Source organism: Ictalurus punctatus, chromosome 5, assembly GCF_001660625.3.
Source record: "Ictalurus punctatus breed USDA103 chromosome 5, Coco_2.0, whole genome shotgun sequence".
Classification (NCBI taxonomy): Eukaryota; Metazoa; Chordata; class Actinopteri; order Siluriformes; family Ictaluridae; genus Ictalurus; species Ictalurus punctatus.
In genome coordinates this window covers 33471617-33490891 of record NC_030420.2, presented here as the reverse complement: position 1 = coordinate 33490891, position 19275 = coordinate 33471617, and the positions used below count along the sequence as shown (strand labels likewise).

General features: G+C 44.8%; 1 protein-coding gene across 4 annotated transcripts; it reads left to right on the top strand.

Annotated features, from left to right (window-relative positions):
* Positions 1-949: 949 nt before the first annotated feature.
* alkal1 (ALK and LTK ligand 1) lies at positions 950-18412 on the top strand. 4 transcript variants are annotated; one of them, XM_017467057.3, is made up of 6 exons: positions 950-1508; positions 4690-4823; positions 9934-9987; positions 10803-10883; positions 13078-13157; positions 17839-18412. In XM_017467057.3, exons 1-5 carry the CDS (start codon positions 1369-1371, stop codon positions 13140-13142), a joined length of 474 nt encoding a protein of 157 aa, XP_017322546.1. In that variant the 5' UTR covers positions 950-1368; the 3' UTR covers positions 13143-13157; positions 17839-18412. The 4 variants fall into 4 exon arrangements, with proteins under 4 accessions (XP_017322546.1, XP_017322545.1, XP_053536449.1 ...); XM_017467056.3 differs by having other exon boundaries at positions 10800-10883; XM_053680474.1 differs by having other exon boundaries at positions 4616-4823.
* The last annotated feature ends 863 nt before the right edge of the window (positions 18413-19275 follow it).

Genomic DNA, 19275 nt, shown 5'->3' with positions numbered 1-19275 from the left:
TTTAAAATCCACGCCACTAGATGTCACTAAAAGCTGCTCATTTATGCACAGACTGCAGGACTTTTTAAACAGCAGTTCAGGGCAGTCTGCATGTGTCTGTGTGGGGTTCAATCTAACACTCAGCTGGGGTTTTAGATTAAATATGAGTTTAAAATAACTATAGATTACCTTTGTTTTACTGATTAAAAAAAAAACAAGGTTGTCTCTGCAAGGAGGTTAAAGTAATAATGTCTTCAATTTTGTTAGACATCCCCCCACTCCCCAACAAAAAAAGGCTCAGTGCTGTTATTCTCTCTCCAGATATTAATTCTGGGGTGCCAATAATTTTAATATCAGTGTTTTGCATTACTTTCAGCTTTTTATTATGTTAAAATTATGATTGGAATGGTGAGTGTGTGTGTGTGTGAGAGAGAAGATGTTTCTTTTACATTTTTATGGAAGGAGTCTCCAGTGTCAGTGCTTTGTAACAGTCAGACGTGAAGCTGTAACTCTGTAAAACTGTCGTTTTCAGGGCAAGAGAGAAAAAAAAAGCGGTTGGTGAGGGGCCGACCGTTTATAACTACTACACCGTAAGTGATCATTGTTTGAGCAAAGTTTCACAACATGTAAATGTAACTATAAATGGATAAATATATAAAAAGGTATGCTTTGTCCTTCTTTAATAAATTACAAATTGTAATTGTTGGCAAATTTGTGTACAATAAGAGGAGCAAAACACTTTGGGGTAGCAACAGTAACTCGGCTTCATCACACCCGCCCCGCTGCTGATGATTTTCCTGTAGCGGCACGACACACACGTGATTTATTCCGATGAAATGAATGCGTCTGAGACATGTGCAATCCAGATTTTAAATTAGGGGGAGGAGGTGAACAGAAGGTTTAGAGAGATCATAAGACTCATGAACACCACACACACACACACACACACACACACACACACACACACACACACACACACAAATCCCTCCAAACTCCCAAACTGATTCCTTTTCCTTGTGAGCGTGCCACAGCGGGAGCGCGCATTCAGCCTTTACGCGGGACCGCGCGTTATCAGGAATAAAACGATACAGATAAAAGGAAGAGGAAAATAAAATGTCAATTAAAAAAAAGTTGTGTGAGAGGAGAAGTGATGGTGTGATGCTTTGGAGCTGAAAGGTGGGGCGAGTGTCACTGAAGAAGAAGGAGGAGGAGGAGGAGGAGGAGGAGGTAATAATAATAAATATAAAATAAAAAAAAGAAAGAAAGAAAGAAAGAAAGAAAAAAAAACCCTGATGGAGGGTAAAAGATGTCTGCGTCTCCTGCCACCCACCCGAAATCGATTGCGTTACATCCAGAAATCTCTCCAGTTTGAAGTATAAAACGAGGCGCATGGTGTGGAATAGTCGAGTGTGTTCTCCAGACTCGAACAGGAATATACACACACTCATACACACTCACACGCACGCATTCACACACACACACACGCATTCACACACTCACACACACACCACCGGCTGCCACCAAGCTGTGTAAGTGTGCACTTTTTCTTTCTTTTTCTTTTTTTAATTCTAAAGTTGTTTAAAGTGAAAAAAAAAAAAATGTGTTAGTTAGAAATAGTGAAGAGAAATCCGCGCGTGCTTAATTCATAAACACCTACAGTACCGAGTTAACACCTTAACACCGCGTATCTGTGTCAAGCTGGACTTATAATAAGGTGACTGCTTATTATAACCCTCATCACCCACAGCGTGTACCTGTTATTATACCCGCGCCTTGAATGTATAGCAATCAAACGACCTGAACACAGGAGCCGTTCATTCACTGCCGCTGCTCTTCATTCAGTATAAGACACAAAAAGAATCGATTCAGTGCTTTACGAGTATTACAGGTGTCGGTTCCATCCAGTAATTAAAACGCAGGTAAATCTGAGGGGCAATTAATTCATCACCGACGGTGTTAATGCGACACACTGGCTGCTGTAAAGTGTTCATTTAAATATAAGAGGTCATTAATCAACACCTGGGGTGTGTTTATTCTGTACAAGTCAGATTTGATTCAGTCCTGTAAGAGTAGGCTGTTCGGGGTGCCCAGTCAACACAGTAGCCCAGTCAGAAGTGTGTATTTCAAAACTTTTAATGTAAGTATTGATTCAGTGTTAATTCGGTGTAGTGAGCAAGAACTGATCGGACACTATAAGAGTGTTCTTTTAATTCAGCCGTGTAGTTACATGCAGTGAACTAGACACCGCTTAGGCATGGGTTTTAAATCCAAGTGGTATTTAATCAACACTGGAAGTGTTCAGGCGAGACACTGCTGTCTTGTGTTTTTATTTCAGTAAGTGAGAATTGATTGAATGCTTTAAGAGTAGGCAGTCGTAGGCGTTCATTCGACACGGTGACTGTGGTCATTAACATGGTAAGTATTGATTCAGTGCGTCGGGTGTTCAGTGTAATAAGGAAGAACTAAAGGTGTTAATTCAGCACAATAACTGAACACGGTCTAACACAGGTAAAAGTGTTCAGCTGAAGTCCAACACTGCTGCCGGTGTTAATTCGATATAGTAAGTGAGAATCGATTTAGTTCGGTAAGAGTGGGCCGTCTGAGGTGTTGATTAACACAGCAACTGTTGAAATGTTTAGATTCAAAACTGAAGTGGTGATCCATCAGTACTGTACGTATTGAGTGTTAATGAAACATCCGAGTTAAGAACAGAACTTCGGTACTTTAAGAGAGGGCTACGAGAGGTGTTCATTCGACACAGGCGAGCATTGATTTAAAGTCTAAGCGTTAATGGATCACTATTAGACTGGAGGCGTGAACATTTATTTCGTCCTGTAATCCAGACGTCGATTCAACGCTGTTAAAGTTTGAACTCAACCCTTTGGGTGTTAGTGGAAGTTAACATAATGACTAACAGTTGAGGTGATACTTTAAAAACGAAGCTGTTAACCCTTAAAACACTTCTAACGTGCGAGAAGTCAATAATCAGCACGGTGTTCGTTCAGCCTGATACGTAAGCGTTGACTCAACACTTTAAGAGTGTTACGGCCATGGAATTAAATACGGCGAAAGCATGACGTCGAGTCAAAGAGGTCATTCATCGACACTGTAGGTGTTAATTCACTGCCGCAGGCGTTCACCGAACACATTAAGGGTCTGCTGAAACCTAGACCTTCGTTAAACTCGGAATAGTTGCACTAAAACGGATCGTTACAGCATCGACGGTCCACGTATAGACGCCGTATGTGTTAAATCAACCCAAACCGATGTTAATTTTACTCCGTGGGCGTTAATTTAACACTGTAAAAGTTACGCCAAGACACAAAAGGTGATCTTTCAATGCCGAGCGTGCATTTATGGACGCCGCGTGTGTTAAATCGACACAATCCGATGTCAGTGCGATAACGTACGCTACTGTATGTGTTAATTCAGTGTTGCTGCGTGTTCACTGAAGATCGTTAAACAGCGTAGGCGTTCGTTTAAACACCGCAAAGGTTAAGTAAAGACACCGAAAGCGATCGTTTAGTGGCAACGGATCGGTTATATAGACACGTTCGGTGTTCAATCGATACAGATACGTGCTACTTTAATGCTGTACGCTCTTATGTGTTCGCCGAAGATCATTAAACATGGTAGGTGTTAGTCTAAGACTGTGGAGCGTAAGTCGTTGTACTAAAATGGATAATTATAAGGATAACAATAGGTTCGGTCATAGACATGACATTAACTCGACACGTATCTGTGTTAACTGAATGCTGTATGTGTTCAGACTGAAGACTGTTAAGCGGTGTAGGCGATAATTTAACACCGTGGAGACGCCATTCAGTGCTAGTAGTTTAATATGGATCATTAATTTAGCGATACCGTGGGACTAATAAGGAGTGTCAAGTATGCAACGGTAGCATTAAATAAAATATGAATGAGTCAGCCGTTAAAATATATACAGTGTACACAGCATTAGTTATTAACTCTATATGTGGGTCAGTGACAACAAAGAAACTTTCACCGGACGGAAAACATCGGGTGGCACGAGCACGCGCGAATGAATAATCATTATTTTCTTTTTAAAAAGTACAAAAAAAAAAAAAGAAAAGAAATAAATGTATCTACGATTTACTTTAAATGCGGTTAATGGTCTTTATACAGTGGCGTCTGCATTTTATACGACATCGTACGGCGCATTTTTATTTTCACAGACACGACCGTGTTTTAAACATTCGGTCTCTTTTTAAAAATACAGAAAGTTTAAAAAAAAAACAACGACGACGACGACGACGACAAAACACGGAGAGCATGTATGAATTACAGGAGCTGTTGCGCTTACAGGTCTCACGTGTGGGAATTTACGAGTTTCTGAAGAAAGTCTTTCTTTGTGAGCGTCAGATCGTTTTACGGATTTTGGATCATGGCTTGTGTAGGTGTCTGGTGGCCTTGACGTGATCCGTCTAGCTCGTTAACGCAGCGTTTAACCCTTTATGACTGTTTGCTTAGTGCTGTCGGACATCTTAAAGCACACTGAAATTTATGGGGATCGAATGCTGTCAGATTGTCAGGGATTTTTGTACGAACGTGTTTTGACTGGGTTTCCTGTGTGTGTGTGTGTGTGTGTGTGTGTGTGTGTGTGTTTGTTTATCAGGCTGAAAAAGCCATGCAGGCTGAGAAGACATGGCACATATTGTTGAGTGTAATTCTTTTGCTCATCACCTCCAGCCAGTGCATGGACAGCAGGGAAGCGACGCACAGGGACAAGCAAACTCTGCTGGACCTGCTGCTGCCCGTGATGAGGGACGGCCATCGGGAAAAGCTCAACACGCGGGAAAAATCCGCCCACAGCAGGCCCATAGGTGAGCTTCTGCTGACGATGATGATGATGATGATGATATCCCTGCTGTTACATGTTCGTGTGAGCGTTCTAGCATGATCTCTGGATGTAGCTGTGGTTTCACATGAGTTCTTATAATCCACTTCTAGTCTACTTCTGGTGTACTGAGTGAATCGAGTCGCTTGTGATCGACCACGAGACGTCGTACAGGGTGAAACGCACGTACAAACGAACGCCGTAGGAGATCGTTCATTTAATGATTACGGTAAAGTTTAATCTGACACGGTACAAGGTGTCGTTACCCTCCGTTCAATACGACTGGATTCTCAAATCTCCAGAGTGTTGGTTATTTTTCTGTAACGCCCCGGCTCTGACCCGGGTCCGTCCGTAATGTACGGTACAGTAAATGAGTCACAGGTTTACACGAACACGCTCGTTCTTATATGTTATCGCTTCCATAGTAACAGCTCTGTCACAACACTCTGCATAATCTAAGTCTGATGATGAACAGGCGGAAAAACATACAATCCTTAATATAGTCCTAACAGGTCGTGTTCACTGCCTCTAGTGGCAGTTGGATGTATTGCACCTACATTTTGTCCGTCCCATGCGAACATGGTGTACCTTCGATGCACAAAAAATGGTATTAAAATCTCTAACCCTACGTAAGACGTGTCATTTATAATAGAAAATTGTTCATGATTCAGATCAGGTATATATTTCTGACAAATCGTGGCGTTGAAGCTTTCATTCCTCCGACAACAGTAGTACACCTCGTTCTAATGAAACAAAGACATCAGACGATAAAATATCAAATTAGCGCCTGCTTTACTGCAGCGCGGTGGCGCTACGTATTCCACGTAGCTAGCTAGCAAGTTGTGGAGAGCTCAGACTATAACTGTTATGCTTCGCTGTAGCGCTAACTACCTAACCTCAGCTCGATATACCCGCATAACATAACAGCTAAGTTACATCTATGTTCGTATTTTAGGAATTTTTAGGAACTTTCCTTAGTGATAATGATATCACTGAATCACACAACACATTCAAAACAAATGTAGTATGCACAAAGCTAAACTGGTGTTAGCATACTGGTTAGCTCTATTAGCTACATGATATCTGTAGTAAAGGAAACCCTATGTTTAAAACTCATGCTATATTTAGTGCTGGTGTTTATTTTGCCCGGGTTGATGGTGGCGATTTGCGTAACCGAGCGTTCCCTCGCTCCTCGCTCTAAGGAAGGAGGTTCGCCAGCTGCCGTAGCGGTGTTTGGCTCAGAGCTCGAGCGCTGGCGAGGCTAACCTGACGGGTGATAACGATGCGAGAGAGCGTCGTACCGCCAAGCATTAAAGTCTGATCCAGAGGTAGAATTGTATGACGGATACTACATTAATCTAAGGACTAATAATACGATTAAAAGACGTGCACCAGTTAAAGTGTCTGCGGAATAATATTATGGTTTCTATAGTAACAGCTCGTTCAGAGGGAGCCGTACGGCAGGAACGGATTTTTAAAAAGCGTGTAATCGTCCATGTGACGTTTTCTAGAAGGAGATGTGTAATTTAACGTTTACGGAAGGAGTCTCCAGTGTCGGCGCTTTCTAACAGTCAGATGTAAAGCTGTAGCTGTTAAGTTTTCAGACATTTTCAGGACAGATGTTTTAGTTCTTATTTATTTGAATTGTCGATTTTATTTATTTATTTATTTATTTATTTATTTATTTATTCTTTTTACGCGGTACGGTTTGATTAAAGACGAAAGAGACGAGCCCTGATAACGCTGACGTGTGAGACCTTTGCGAGTCCGATTTCATTCTGTAGCCTGTGAAATGTCTGCAGAATGACGGATTACGTTGTGAAAGAAGTAAATTCTTCCTCCTAGCATCTGCAAGTTTTTGTGTGTGTGTGTGTGTGTGTGTGTGTGGTTCCCCCTTTGCGCCTTGGAGTTTAATTGATTACAAACGGTGAGTCTGGCCGGTCCACACACGCGCTGGACTTGAGCCACGTCGGAATATCTACGCACGCGTCACACGTACGACTCACGTGGAGGAAAACGTGTAAAGAGCTGTCCATAACGTCACCGAATCCTAGCTAATGTTGCGCGTAATGTCCCTAATGGCCGGCGATTTCCTCTTTACTGTCAGAAACGAACCGAGTTACGCTGACATGTGAGCGCTCTGTGTTAATAAGTCACGCTGTAAATTAACCATCCATCTCAAATTCATTCATAATACAGGGTGAGTAATCGCCGTTGTCCGCAGGAGGCTATAATTAGCAACCGCACGGATTTGGGCATCTGACGTTGATCAGCATTACAACGCTGAGAAATAATCTCCTTACAACGGGAGATTATTTAGGAGATGTTAGAATTTATAATGACAGGATATTTTGGACAAAAGTCACGCGTGAACTGTTTAAGCAGGCCGCTTCTGAAGCCGTAGTGAAACCAGTGGATATTGCGTTGAAGCGTCCCCACTCGACTGTACAGCGCCCTCCAATAACGTCGGCACCCTTGGTAAATATGAGCAAAGGAGGCTGCGGGAAATCGTCTTTATTTTTGAACCTCCGTCGAACGGCGCGTTCCAGGTTTACTCCCCCCTTTGCTGTTATAATGCGCTCTACTCTGTCTTCTGGGAAGGCTTTCCACTAGATTCCGTGGGCGTGGCCGTGGGGATTTGTGTCGTGTCGTGTTCGTTCGGCTCTAAGAGCGTTAGCGTTAGCGAGGTCTGGTTTGCCGTCGGCGTTCCAGTTCATCCCAGAGGTGTTGAGGTCAGCGCTCTGTGCGGGACTCTTCTACCTCCTCTTCCAATCTTTACACACCACGTCTTCACGGAGCTCGCTTTCCGGACCGGGGCGTCGTCGTGCCGGAACGGTGTCCGTGCCTCGGAGTTCCCGTGAGGAGAAATCGCAATGCTACGGCGTACAGAGACGTCCTATACGACCGCGTGCTTTAAACTTCGTAGGGAAGAACCACATATGGGTGTACAAACTTTTGGAAGTATAGTGCATGGAAACCGATGGAGCCTTCACACCATCCGAGGTGCATTTCGAGTTCCGCCGCGACCTCCGAAGCACACGCTAATAAGGACTTTCCGTTTCACTGGAAAGTCTGCGCCTGATACTAAAACTTCACCACTTCTAGCACTGCACTGAAACGAAACACCGTGCAGCTGGATTCGGGAGGAATCCGGGCGTGGCTGCCGATTCAAACGAGAACAAATACCTCCGCACACCCTCACATATCACGCGCAGATATTCACTTATCTCGGTGTAATAACACGCAGATAAACAGGGCTCCCGATTTCCATCGGCTCTTCATCACCAGCGGGATAAAAATAAACGGCACGGATAGGGCGGATAAAGTGCGCGCGCTTCCCGACGCTATATATCGTTTAACCCGTCAGACTTTGAGATTATTATCCACATGTTCATCTTATAGTGTAGAATTGTCTACAGTGAAGCGAATAAGGGAGGCGCGAAGTTACTGACGCGTTTGGTCACGTGACTGAGGAACACATAAAAGCGTAAAAACTCCTCTGTCCTGAAGATGTCGGGACATTTACAGCGTTACCTCTGACGCTGGAGACTCCTTCCGTAAACGCTAAACAAACATCACTGTATCAGTTAAATAACAGTTTGCTCATCCTCTTAGCTGGGCTGTTACTATGGAAACGCTAACATATTAATAATAATAATAAGAAGAAGAAGAAGAAGAAGCAGAAACTTTATTTTTTAAAGCGCCTTTAAAAGCAGCTTCTCAAAGCGATGTGCACAAAATTCCGAGGTTGTTTATAAGACTGCAATGCGTTAGCGTCGTTAACAAATAACCGGCTATCGCTAACATTACATGGAGCGGAACGTTCGCCGGTTCCACGGCAACAATGCCAGCCGCCTCAAGCAAACATAATATAGGACCGTCTTTCAGGTGCTTCGAAAAAAAACTCCAGGTGTTTATCCGAAATGTCCGATAGCATCGGTTGCACACCGGAAACCGATACTCGCTTTCCTCTCTTTTCCTCTCAACGAGTCGGGGCGGAGCTAAACTCCTTAAGCTAAGCTGTAGTGTTTCCCGTGTGCTTGTAGGCCTTCTTCTTCTTCTTCTTCTTCTTCACCGCTTGTGGACTTGTCGACTAATACACTTACGCGTATCTGCTGCCCCCTTCAGTTCCGGAGGAATTGCAACCTCGGTACCCGCGGTACTTACGCAACTGCAGAGAAACGAGTACCGTCACGTTTTGAGCATGTTGGTACCGACTTGGTACCGAAGTATGGGTTCTGGTGACGTCACTACACAGAAAATTAAAACATATAAAAGTTAATAAGAACAACAACGTGAATAATAATAATAATAATAATAATAATAATAATAATAATAATAAAAGTAGACATCAGCAATCAAATGCAAGTTTAAAAATGTGTGTCTTAACTTGAGCTTTAAGAATGCCAAAGGTCTGAGCTTCCCTGAGTTCAGGAGGAAGAGAGTTCCAAAGTGACGAGTGTAGAAACCTAAATATATTTCAGAGATACTGTTATATAAAATTATTCAACACATTCTGACCAATCAGAACCCATTATGATGCGGTGTATATATGTATATATATACATTTCATTCGCGGCAGTCAATCTCACCTTCGAAGCGATTCACAGGTTGGGATTTGAAACTTTTCTCCTCGTAGGCACTTCTAAAACCTTCCACGATCAGGCTGTAGCGTTATCAGTGCTAGTCGATGGAACGCTCACCGAACTGCTTCATCGGTGACCCGCCGCTCGCTCTCCCGGGCTCTCGGCTTTTTAGCATTTTGCTCGCGTTCTTAAAAAACGCCGGCAACGATAACTGCGTTCTTATCGCCGTGACGCGCTCTACAACGCGAGACGTGTGTTCGGGGTCTGTGTGGTGATCTCCCGTACGCCTGTCTGCTTTCCGGCGATGTTCATTTATCCACCCTTACGCTGTTTAAACCGGAACAGATCTTCAGAAACAGCGTACAGACATGTACGGAGAACCTGCGGGACCTAAACATCTGCTCACCTCATCTGGGATCTCTGACGTTCTCTAAAGCTCTCTGACGTTCTCCTGTGCAGCCGAAGACTGTTTCAAAAGCTTGTCTTCTGTTTTTTTTGTGTGTTCATCAGAGATCGTCCTGAGAGACATCAGCATTAAAGACAGGTTTATAAAACATTTCGCAGGTAAGAAATCCTGATTCGCAAGTTCCATCTTTTACACCAGTGACAATAGCAGAATAGAAAACGTCCGAGGTCTGATTCATGCCCCGTCTGTTCGTCTGCAAACGCACCTAATGTCATTTAAAAATAAAAAAAAAGACCTAAAAGTAGCACAAAAAAAAAACAACAACCCAGACCTGGTTTTCCCTCTGCCTTCGTGCGTGGGGAAACAAGGTCACGCCTTTCTGAAGTTCTCCCGTTTCCCCTCGATCATGCTCGGACGTGATTGGCGTTCGACCACCGACGCGACGTCACCGATATCTTGTCTGTTAGATTCCGGTAGAAATTCGGCAAGCGTTTGAACCTCAGCAGCAGTAATTTTGCATCCGCTTGCGCTCTGTTGCACGCAGCGGTCAGTTAGACGTTCACGTTCAGGTGACCCGGAGCCGCTTAAGCCGATTAATCGCCCCGGGTCCTGAGGCGGCCGCGATAAACGGTGCGAAAATCCATTATCCGGAAGCTAATCCGAAGAACCTGACACGCTTTACTGAAACGTTTAATTCTTCGGCCTGGTGCGAAGCGGGCGTCCGCGCTAATCCCTTCTTTCGGATCCCTGCACGGCTAAGGCGGGCCGACTCGCTTTTCCCGAGAGGATAAAGACATCTCCAGCGGGGTGAAAAACGTCAGCTCCGTCGCCGTCGGCGGACTGTACGGATGTAAAACCGCGCTCGTGCGTCGACGGCCGACGGGAGCGTCTCAGACCTGTGAAGTTTTCTTTCTTTCCTGTTAGCATGTCTGTTTCCTAACCTTGACTAAAAAACTGTCTTTCTTTTAAGCAGGACCGGTCAAGTTCCCGTCGCAGTGCGGGATTCATTTCCACAGAATTTACCACAACACGCGGGAGTGCACGAGACCAGAATGTACGTCCGCACGTCACTTTTCACGTTTCACATCCGAGTGGTGTCGAATTAGTCGTCGATCAGGGACGCGTCGATGCTGATACCGGTGTGCGGTGCTGATCCGATACCCTGCTCCGATACCGGCGGTGACAGCGATATAGGAATAGACTTATTTCTCTACGAATGATCAAAGCAGACTGCGAGCGGCTCTGCGAAAATATCAGAAGAGAACGAACTACAGCTTCGATCTTCTGTACCGTTCAGGAGAATTCAATCGGGGACAAAACCGCCGCTAACTAACTGTTAAAGAGACGGACGAAAACAGACGAGGAGGAAGAAGAAAACGTGTCTGAAACTGAAAACAGTGAACTCAGCGTAACGTGGGCTTCGAATAAACAGCGCTCTCGGTTAACAGCTTCCTTTTCCGCAAGTTTACCTCACGTGCGGGCGGGGCTTAACAGCGACGTACTCTCATTGGCTAGTGAGAGTCGGATCGACAGCTTCCCTGACCAGGAAGTCGAGAGCGTTCTGGAACGTTCTGGTTCTGTGTGTAGTTCATCAGTCTTTGTACTTTGTAGTGGAAATGACTTCCTTACTGAGTCAATATATAAGTGCGTATATATATAATATATAAATATTTAAATATTTGAGGTCTGGGTACGACTCGTACGACAGTTTTTTTCTAGATCAGCTCTCAGGAGCGGCACAGAACGGCGTCATCGTCATCGTCATCATCATCATCGACGCCATCCTCCTTCTCGGCCGGACACTCGAGCCGTCGATCCAAAATCGCACTGGCCAATGAGAGCTAAGCCCCGCCCACACGAGAGACACGTGCGGATCACGACCGAGAACTCTGGCAGCGCGTTCGAAAAAACGAAGAAGAAGACCGCTAAGAAAGGACGCCGTTCGGTTGAAGAGCGGGTTCGATTTTCGCCGCCGAGTTCGCCGTGTTCGGTTCCAGAGCGTTCTTCTTCTTTCCGATTCTTCACCCGGTTCTTTCCGGCGCAGTCGCGAAGGACGCGCGCAGAGAAACTGTCGAGCACTTCAGTTCTGCAGCGCTGAAGAAAACGCTCCATGGCGTCCCCGATCGATTAATACGAAACAGGTTACTCACTCTCTGGTTGTGTAACTGTAATTTTGGGGGGAAGGGTGGGGGTGGGGGGGTTGGGGGGGGGGGGGGGGGCTGTTTTTTGTTTTTGGTTTATTTTTGCTTGATGCTGGAATGCACAGGGAGGCTTTATTAGACAATTTCACAATCTCTCTGCAATGTCTGCAACTTCAACTCCCAGGCTTCCTCTCCACCCTTTTTAAGGAGTTTTCCTCAGCACACTCACCGTCCAGGAGCCAAGATAAAGAGAGACAGGATTTATTTGTAAGGGTCGTACGGTGGAAAGTCAGAGATCCGTTAAAAAAAAAAAAAAGGGATTAAAAGCAAAGAAGCGGGCGTATTTGAAAAAGGATCGTTAATACAGAAGGCCGCCGATCACTCATATACTTATATTAATGCTCTCGCTCTATCACGTTATCGTTTCTATAGCAACAGCTCAATCTTTCACGCGGACCTAAACGGGTGCGTAATTGTTGATATGGTGAGTTTTTTTTTTTTGTGTGTGTGTAAGAAGACGTTTCATTGAACGATTATGGAAGGAGTCTCCAGTGTCAGCACTCTGTAACAGTCAGGACAGCTTTTTTTTTTTTTTTTAAGGGAACGAGCGTTTATAGCTGGGACAGGGACGGACCCGTTTCTCCGACGTCCCACGACTTTCAATTGGACCGTAAATGGATAAAAAGTAGGATGTGTCACGATCGGAGAAATCGCCAACGAATCTCGTTTCGAGCGGCGTAAGCCCTAGACGGGACGCCGGTTTGGACTAGCAACCGACGACACGTGTTTTCGCACGGAGGTGGTTTCTGAAGCGTGGACCAGGATCGTTTCCGTTTTAAAATCAGAACGCCCTCGTGTGAACAGCGTGATGTCATCCGTTTGCGTTCTAAACAGAAGGTAACACGGTGATGTCTGCGTATTTCAGAAGACATTCAGCAGCCGGCGTAGATCGTGGCCGAATCAGAACGTTTATCATCGTAACAACTCCGTGAGGAAGAGTGAAAAATAAAGGCAACAAAAGAGAGCGTGCCCGGGTGACTAGGGGACACTTGAAGGTAAAGGTGTTTTATTTATTTTTTTAAAGCTGCTTTATGTTTTCCTCCTCAGTCTATAAAAGATGCGCGAGATTGCTGATGAGGCTAGCCATGAGCCCGCTGTGTGCTCAGCCGTAGCAGAGAGAGTGTAAGGTAAGTCTGATTTCTAAATAATCCCCCCGTTCAAAAATGTTCCAAGTTTGCTGAACCGAATCAAAATGCAGATTGATTGGACTATTGGGTAAGACTTAATGCGAGTTTAATCGCAACCACCGGTCAGCTTTCTTGTAGAGAGTGGATCCGGGCCAAGGTTGGACAAAATATTAAGAACCGCCGCAGCTGTTCGATGACCCCTTTGGAAACCCGATGGCAGGTGAACATATCCACAAATTGGCTGCTCTCTCGTGTCCTGGATTGATGTTTCTGTTTGGATGAAGATGAAATGAGAAGTGAAAAAAAAAAAAAGAGATGAATTTCAGCTGGATTATTCGTTCTTTCGCAACGCGGCATGTGTAAGCGTGACTCACCGCCCCAGAACTAAACACACAGAAACGTCTATATTTCGGTATCCGTGCCTTCAGGAGACGAGAGCCTCGGAGAGAAAAAACGGATCAAGGCGTAATCGATGCAACAAATGTACGTCGTGCGTCCTGCGCCAAGACCGTGCGTCGCTGCCGTTGTGTTTATTGTGCGTGATTCTGTAAGGCCTGACCTTCTTCTGTTGAATTCTGGCTTCGCTGTTGTTTATTGTAATCAGGGGTAAAGATCAGAAGGGAGGAAAAAAGGAATGGAATAAGGAGGAGATCAAAATGCGAAACTTTTATTAAAAAAAAAAAAAGAAAAGAAAAAGAAGAAAGAAAACACGGTTATTAAAATCTAGTCTGGATCCGAATAAATGACCGCGCGTAGGAGTCAGCTGTCATTTTTATTTTATTCTGATTTCACGAATTCCCCTCTCTGAGTGCAACAAAAGCTGCTTTGATGTTTTGTTTTTTTTTCCCTTTCCAAGCTCCGCCCCTGTCCCGTCATTTGTTTGTTACCTGATCGTGTTCACCTGTTCCGTGTCTCGCCCTTGATTATTTGCAACGTCTTTTTTTTTTTTTTCGCGTTACGTCCGAGTGTTTTTTCCCCCCCCGGTGCCGTGTGACACGTTTTCCCCGTCTTGTGATTATGGATTATCCGAGTTTGTTGCGCTAAGAACTCGGACAGTGATAAAGCAAGCGCTTTCGTTTACACGCTCGCGTCCTGCTTTCTTTCCTTTCACCGTTTATTACATTACTACACCGTTAAGCGATCGTCAGTTCTTCGGGTCTTCAGCTCTAGGTAGAAGGGTGTGTTTCTATACCATAAACGGGTCCAAGCAGAACCCTTTTCGAAAGGATAAGAATCATCCCTTATTATCCACTGAAAAACTACTGCGGAGTTATTTTTCTGAGTGTGAGCTAAATGTTAAGGAAAATAACGAGCAATAATTTGGACTTTGTACCACAGACCTTCCCAGTTAATACACACGGAGGGTTCTTCGAGGGTTCTTAGCTCCCGAAAAGCGATCGGATCTTTGCGAGATCGTCGTTTTTACCGATTAAAGCAGAACTGCTGTCATTTTTCACCGAACGAACAATAAACCGATGACTAAAATCTGACTGAATCTGAATCCGAATGAGCTGTTAGAATGAACACCGACGTAATCCTCAAATGAGCTGAAGAGCAGAGTAGTATTCTTCCACCGGTGTTGTGACACGTGCGGTGGCAGTAATGGACGGCCGAGGACAAATCCTAACGCGTGAAAGCATGGAGAGCGTGGCTCGATTAGGAAATGAAGTGTGAAAGATTCACCCGGAGTCACTGTTCCTCTTGTGTTTCCTAAAAGCTAACAGAGATGTTCAGTGGGCCGTCGATATATTGAGTCAGTAATTGTCTGCGAATTAGTAAAAGACGTGTCTCAGGCACTTTATGACAGTTTGAGGGGTCGAACTTGAAACCCTTTTACACTCAGGATCGATTCTGGGCTTGTGGTTTGGGGGCGGGGCTTATAACGGCTGCTTTGCGTTCACTGGATTCACCGCAAAACAACAACAACAATAACAACAACAAAAACCAATGCGAGTGGATCTTAAAACTAGGCAAAAACGCCAACATTTAAGCAAGTTGTGCTAATTGCAAGCAATGAATACTCGTTTATTCAAGGTAGACTTACTTAAAGTGAGTATTTTGGTGGTTTGATTGAGCTGACTTTAAGAATTTATTCACATGACACATGATAACAACAAAAGCTTGACAATTAGGCGCTGAAAAACTAAAAAAAAAAAAAAAAAGCTTATTAGGGGTAACACAGGACAGGTGCGAGTGATCAGTGGGACATGTGACATGCTGGGGCTGATGGGTAATGTGTGGATTTCAGCATAACCATGACACATGGCTGCTTCAGTGAAAATGTTGAATTGTGCAAGTGCAAGTCTCAGTCTAAAAATAAAGAAAAGCATCTTGATGCACTGATGGAATGTTCTGCAAACCGTTGTTGTAGCTTGTTACTGGTTAAATGTCGCTCAGTATTAGCTGGAGATATCGGATTAAGACAAAGTTAGCTATGTTTTCTTCAAATGAGATCACTTTTCTAACGCAAAACATGCTCGACAAGATTCATTTTCTTTTTACACACAGAAACGAGGCTTTTTTTACTTTCTTGAAATGTTTTTTTTTACAGCATTGGATCAGTGGGGGGATGGATGGATAGACAGGTACAGGGGTGGATGGATAGACAGGAGGGGGATGGATGCACAGACAGGTGTAGGGATGGGTGTAAAGACAGATGGGGAGATGGATGGACAGACAGGTGGGGGGATGGATGGACAGACAGGTGGGGGGATAGATGGATAGACAGGTGGGGGGATGGATGGATAGACAGGTGGGGGGATAGATGGACAGACAGGTGGGGGGATGGATGGATAGACAGGTGGGGGGATGGATGGATAGACAGGTAGAGGGGAGGATGGATAGACAGGTGGGGGGATAGATGGATAGTCAGGTGGGGGGATAGATGGACAGACAGGTGGGGGGATGGATGGACAGACAGGTGGGGGGATAGATGGACAGACAGGTGGGGGGATGGATGGACAGACAGGTGGGGGGATAGATGGATAGACAGGTGGGGGGATGGATGGATAGACAGGTGGGGGGATAGATGGACAGACAGGTGGGGGGATGGATGGATAGACAGGTGGGGGGATAGATGGATAGACAGGTACAGGGGTGGATGGATAGACAGGTGGGGGGATAGATGGATAGACAGGTACAGGGGTGGATGGATAGACAGGTGGGGGGATGGATGGATAGACAGGTGGGGGGATAGATGGATAGACAGGTGAGGGGATAGATGGATAGACAGGTCGGGGGATGGATGGATAGACAGGTGGGGGGATAGATGGATAGACAGGTGGGGGGATAGATGGATAGACAGGTGGGGGGATGGATGGATAGACAGGTACAGGGGTGGATGGATAGACAGGTGGGGGGATAGATGGATAGACAGGTGGGGGGATAGATGGATAGACAGGTGAGGGGATAGATGGATAGACAGGTGGGGGGATGGATGGATAGACAGGTGGGGGGATGGATGGATAGACAGGTGGGGGGATAGATGGACAGACAGGTGGGGGGATAGATGGATAGACAGGTGGGGGGATAGATGGACAGACAGGTGGGGGGATAGATGGACAGACAGGTGGGGGGATAGATGGACAGACAGATGGGGGGATAGATGGACAGACAGATGGGGGGATGGATGGACAGACAGATGGGGGGATAGATGGATAGACAGGTGGGGGGATAGATGGACAGACAGATGGGGGGATAGATGGATAGACAGATGGGGGGATAGATGGATAGACAGATGGGGGGATGGATGGATAGACAGATGGGGGGATAGATGGATAGACAGGTGGGGGGATAGATGGACAGACAGATGGGGGGATGGATGGACAGACAGGTGGGGGGATAGATGGATAGACAGGTGGGGGGATAGATGGATAGACAGGTGGGGGGATAGATGGATAGACAGGTGGGGGGATAGATGGACAGACAGGTGGGGGGATAGATGGATAGACAGGTGGGGGGATAGATGGACAGACAGGTGGGGGGATGGATGGACAGACAGGTGGGGGGATGGATGGACAGACAGGTGGGGGGATGGATGGATAGACAGGTGGGGGGATAGATGGATAGACAGATGGGGGGATGGATGGATAGACAGATGGGGGGATAGATGGACAGACAGATGGGGGGATGGATGGACAGACAGATGGGGGGATGGATGGACAGACAGGTGGGGGGATGGATGGATAGACAGATGGGGGATGGATGGATAGACAGATGGGGGGATAGATGGACAGACAGGTGGGGGGATAGATGGACAGACAGGTGGGGGGATAGATGGACAGACAGGTGGGGGGATAGATGGACAGACAGATGGGGGGATGGATGGATAGACAGATGGGGGGATGGATGGATAGACAGATGGATGTTGACAATTCCATGTCACTTTTGTGCAAACTAAATGAAAGTCCATACTTTAATTGCTTGTTGTATTATTTTTCACTCAAAAAATCAAAAAAAAGATTTTTCTCAAAATTCATCTCTCAGTGGTTCTAATGGGTTTCAACACAGAACAACAGAACGTCGGATTATTCCTTAAATCATTTCCGAAACAGAGATGATGACATTTGAATGCATTTCGGATGAACTGTAGGTTAAGCGGTGAACATAGTTTGGGCTACGAAATGGCACATCTGCATTAAAACCATCGCGTTCTAATCCAGAATGCGTGTTTATGTTTCAGATACTGGATCTGCAGAAGACGGAGCTCTGGGGAACTTGGAGCAAATTTATTTTCAGAGGAAGTGCCTTCCAGTCACACCAGTTAGAGCTAGAAATTAAAATATCTTACTGAAATAAAAAGAAATGAAAAAGAATAACTCTTTTTTTCTTTTTTAAACCATTAAATAATTTGTGTCCATATTAAAAATCCTTCACACTATAGTTCGCTTTGAATTTCCTGTGTTATTTAACACAACAGCCGTCTATTTATTTAAATGATATGTAAATATGGAGTCCTGATAATCAGATAATATATATTTAAAAATGTATGTTTTGTTCTGGAAATATATTGTTTTGTGTCCCGCAGATAGTTTTATAGATATTTCTATATTCTTCATTTTATCCTCATGTTTGATTTTGTGTTTCTGTGAATATGAAAGTTGCCTCTTATTTGTCCGAGTTGTTACGATGCTGTGGTTCCGGTGATGGTTAATGTGGCACTTATAGATATCATTTCAAACAGTTTAAACAAAGAAAAGTCGATAATGGAAAAATTGCACTGATGTTTTGAAAAAATAAAAAAAAAGATTCAAGCACATGACTGTGGTGAAATTGTTTAAGATGGGAATGAGCAGAAAGAAAGAAAAGAAAGAAAGAAAGAAAGAAAGAAAGAAAAGGTGGACATTTGGATGGATGCACAGACAGGTGTGGGGGGGGGGTATAGACAGGTGGGGGGTGGATGGGCAGACAGATGGGAGATGGATGGATGGATAGACAGGTAGAGGGATGGATGCACAGACAGGTGGGGGGATGGATGGGCAGACAGGTGGGGGGATGGATGGGCAGACCGGTAGGGGTATTGGATAGATCGACAGGTGGGGGGATGAATGGGCAGACAGATGGGAGGATGGGTGGATGGATGGATGGATAGACACACGGTGGGATGGATGGATGGATAGACCAAAACCAATAAATTCCACACTAAAGAATAAACCAAGAGTCAAAAGCACTACAAACAGCAGAAACATGTAAATTACCAAACACTCCTTAACATTGTTCTTCAGCTGGATCGAGTATTTTTATAAAACATTTCTGATTAAAGAACAAACACAGAAAATCACACTACAAATGTACACCCCGAGTCTGTGAATTAGGCAGTGTACACCCTTGCACACAAACAATACAATTCATACAAGAACAAATGTACTAACTGGAACGCTGGTGCTTCGGAGCCAATTCTGAAATACTTGGCAACCCGTTCTTCCGTCTCGGGGGAAACACAATTTCCTCATAATCTCTGAAGAACAGCAAACCTCACGGTCTTCAAACATGTAACAGCTGACGGAAGCGACTCTCCAGCTCACTCATATATTTCAGATTAATACAGAGTGTATAACTTTCATACACTCACATACTGAAACACTGAAACACTGAAATACTGAAACACTAAAACACTGAA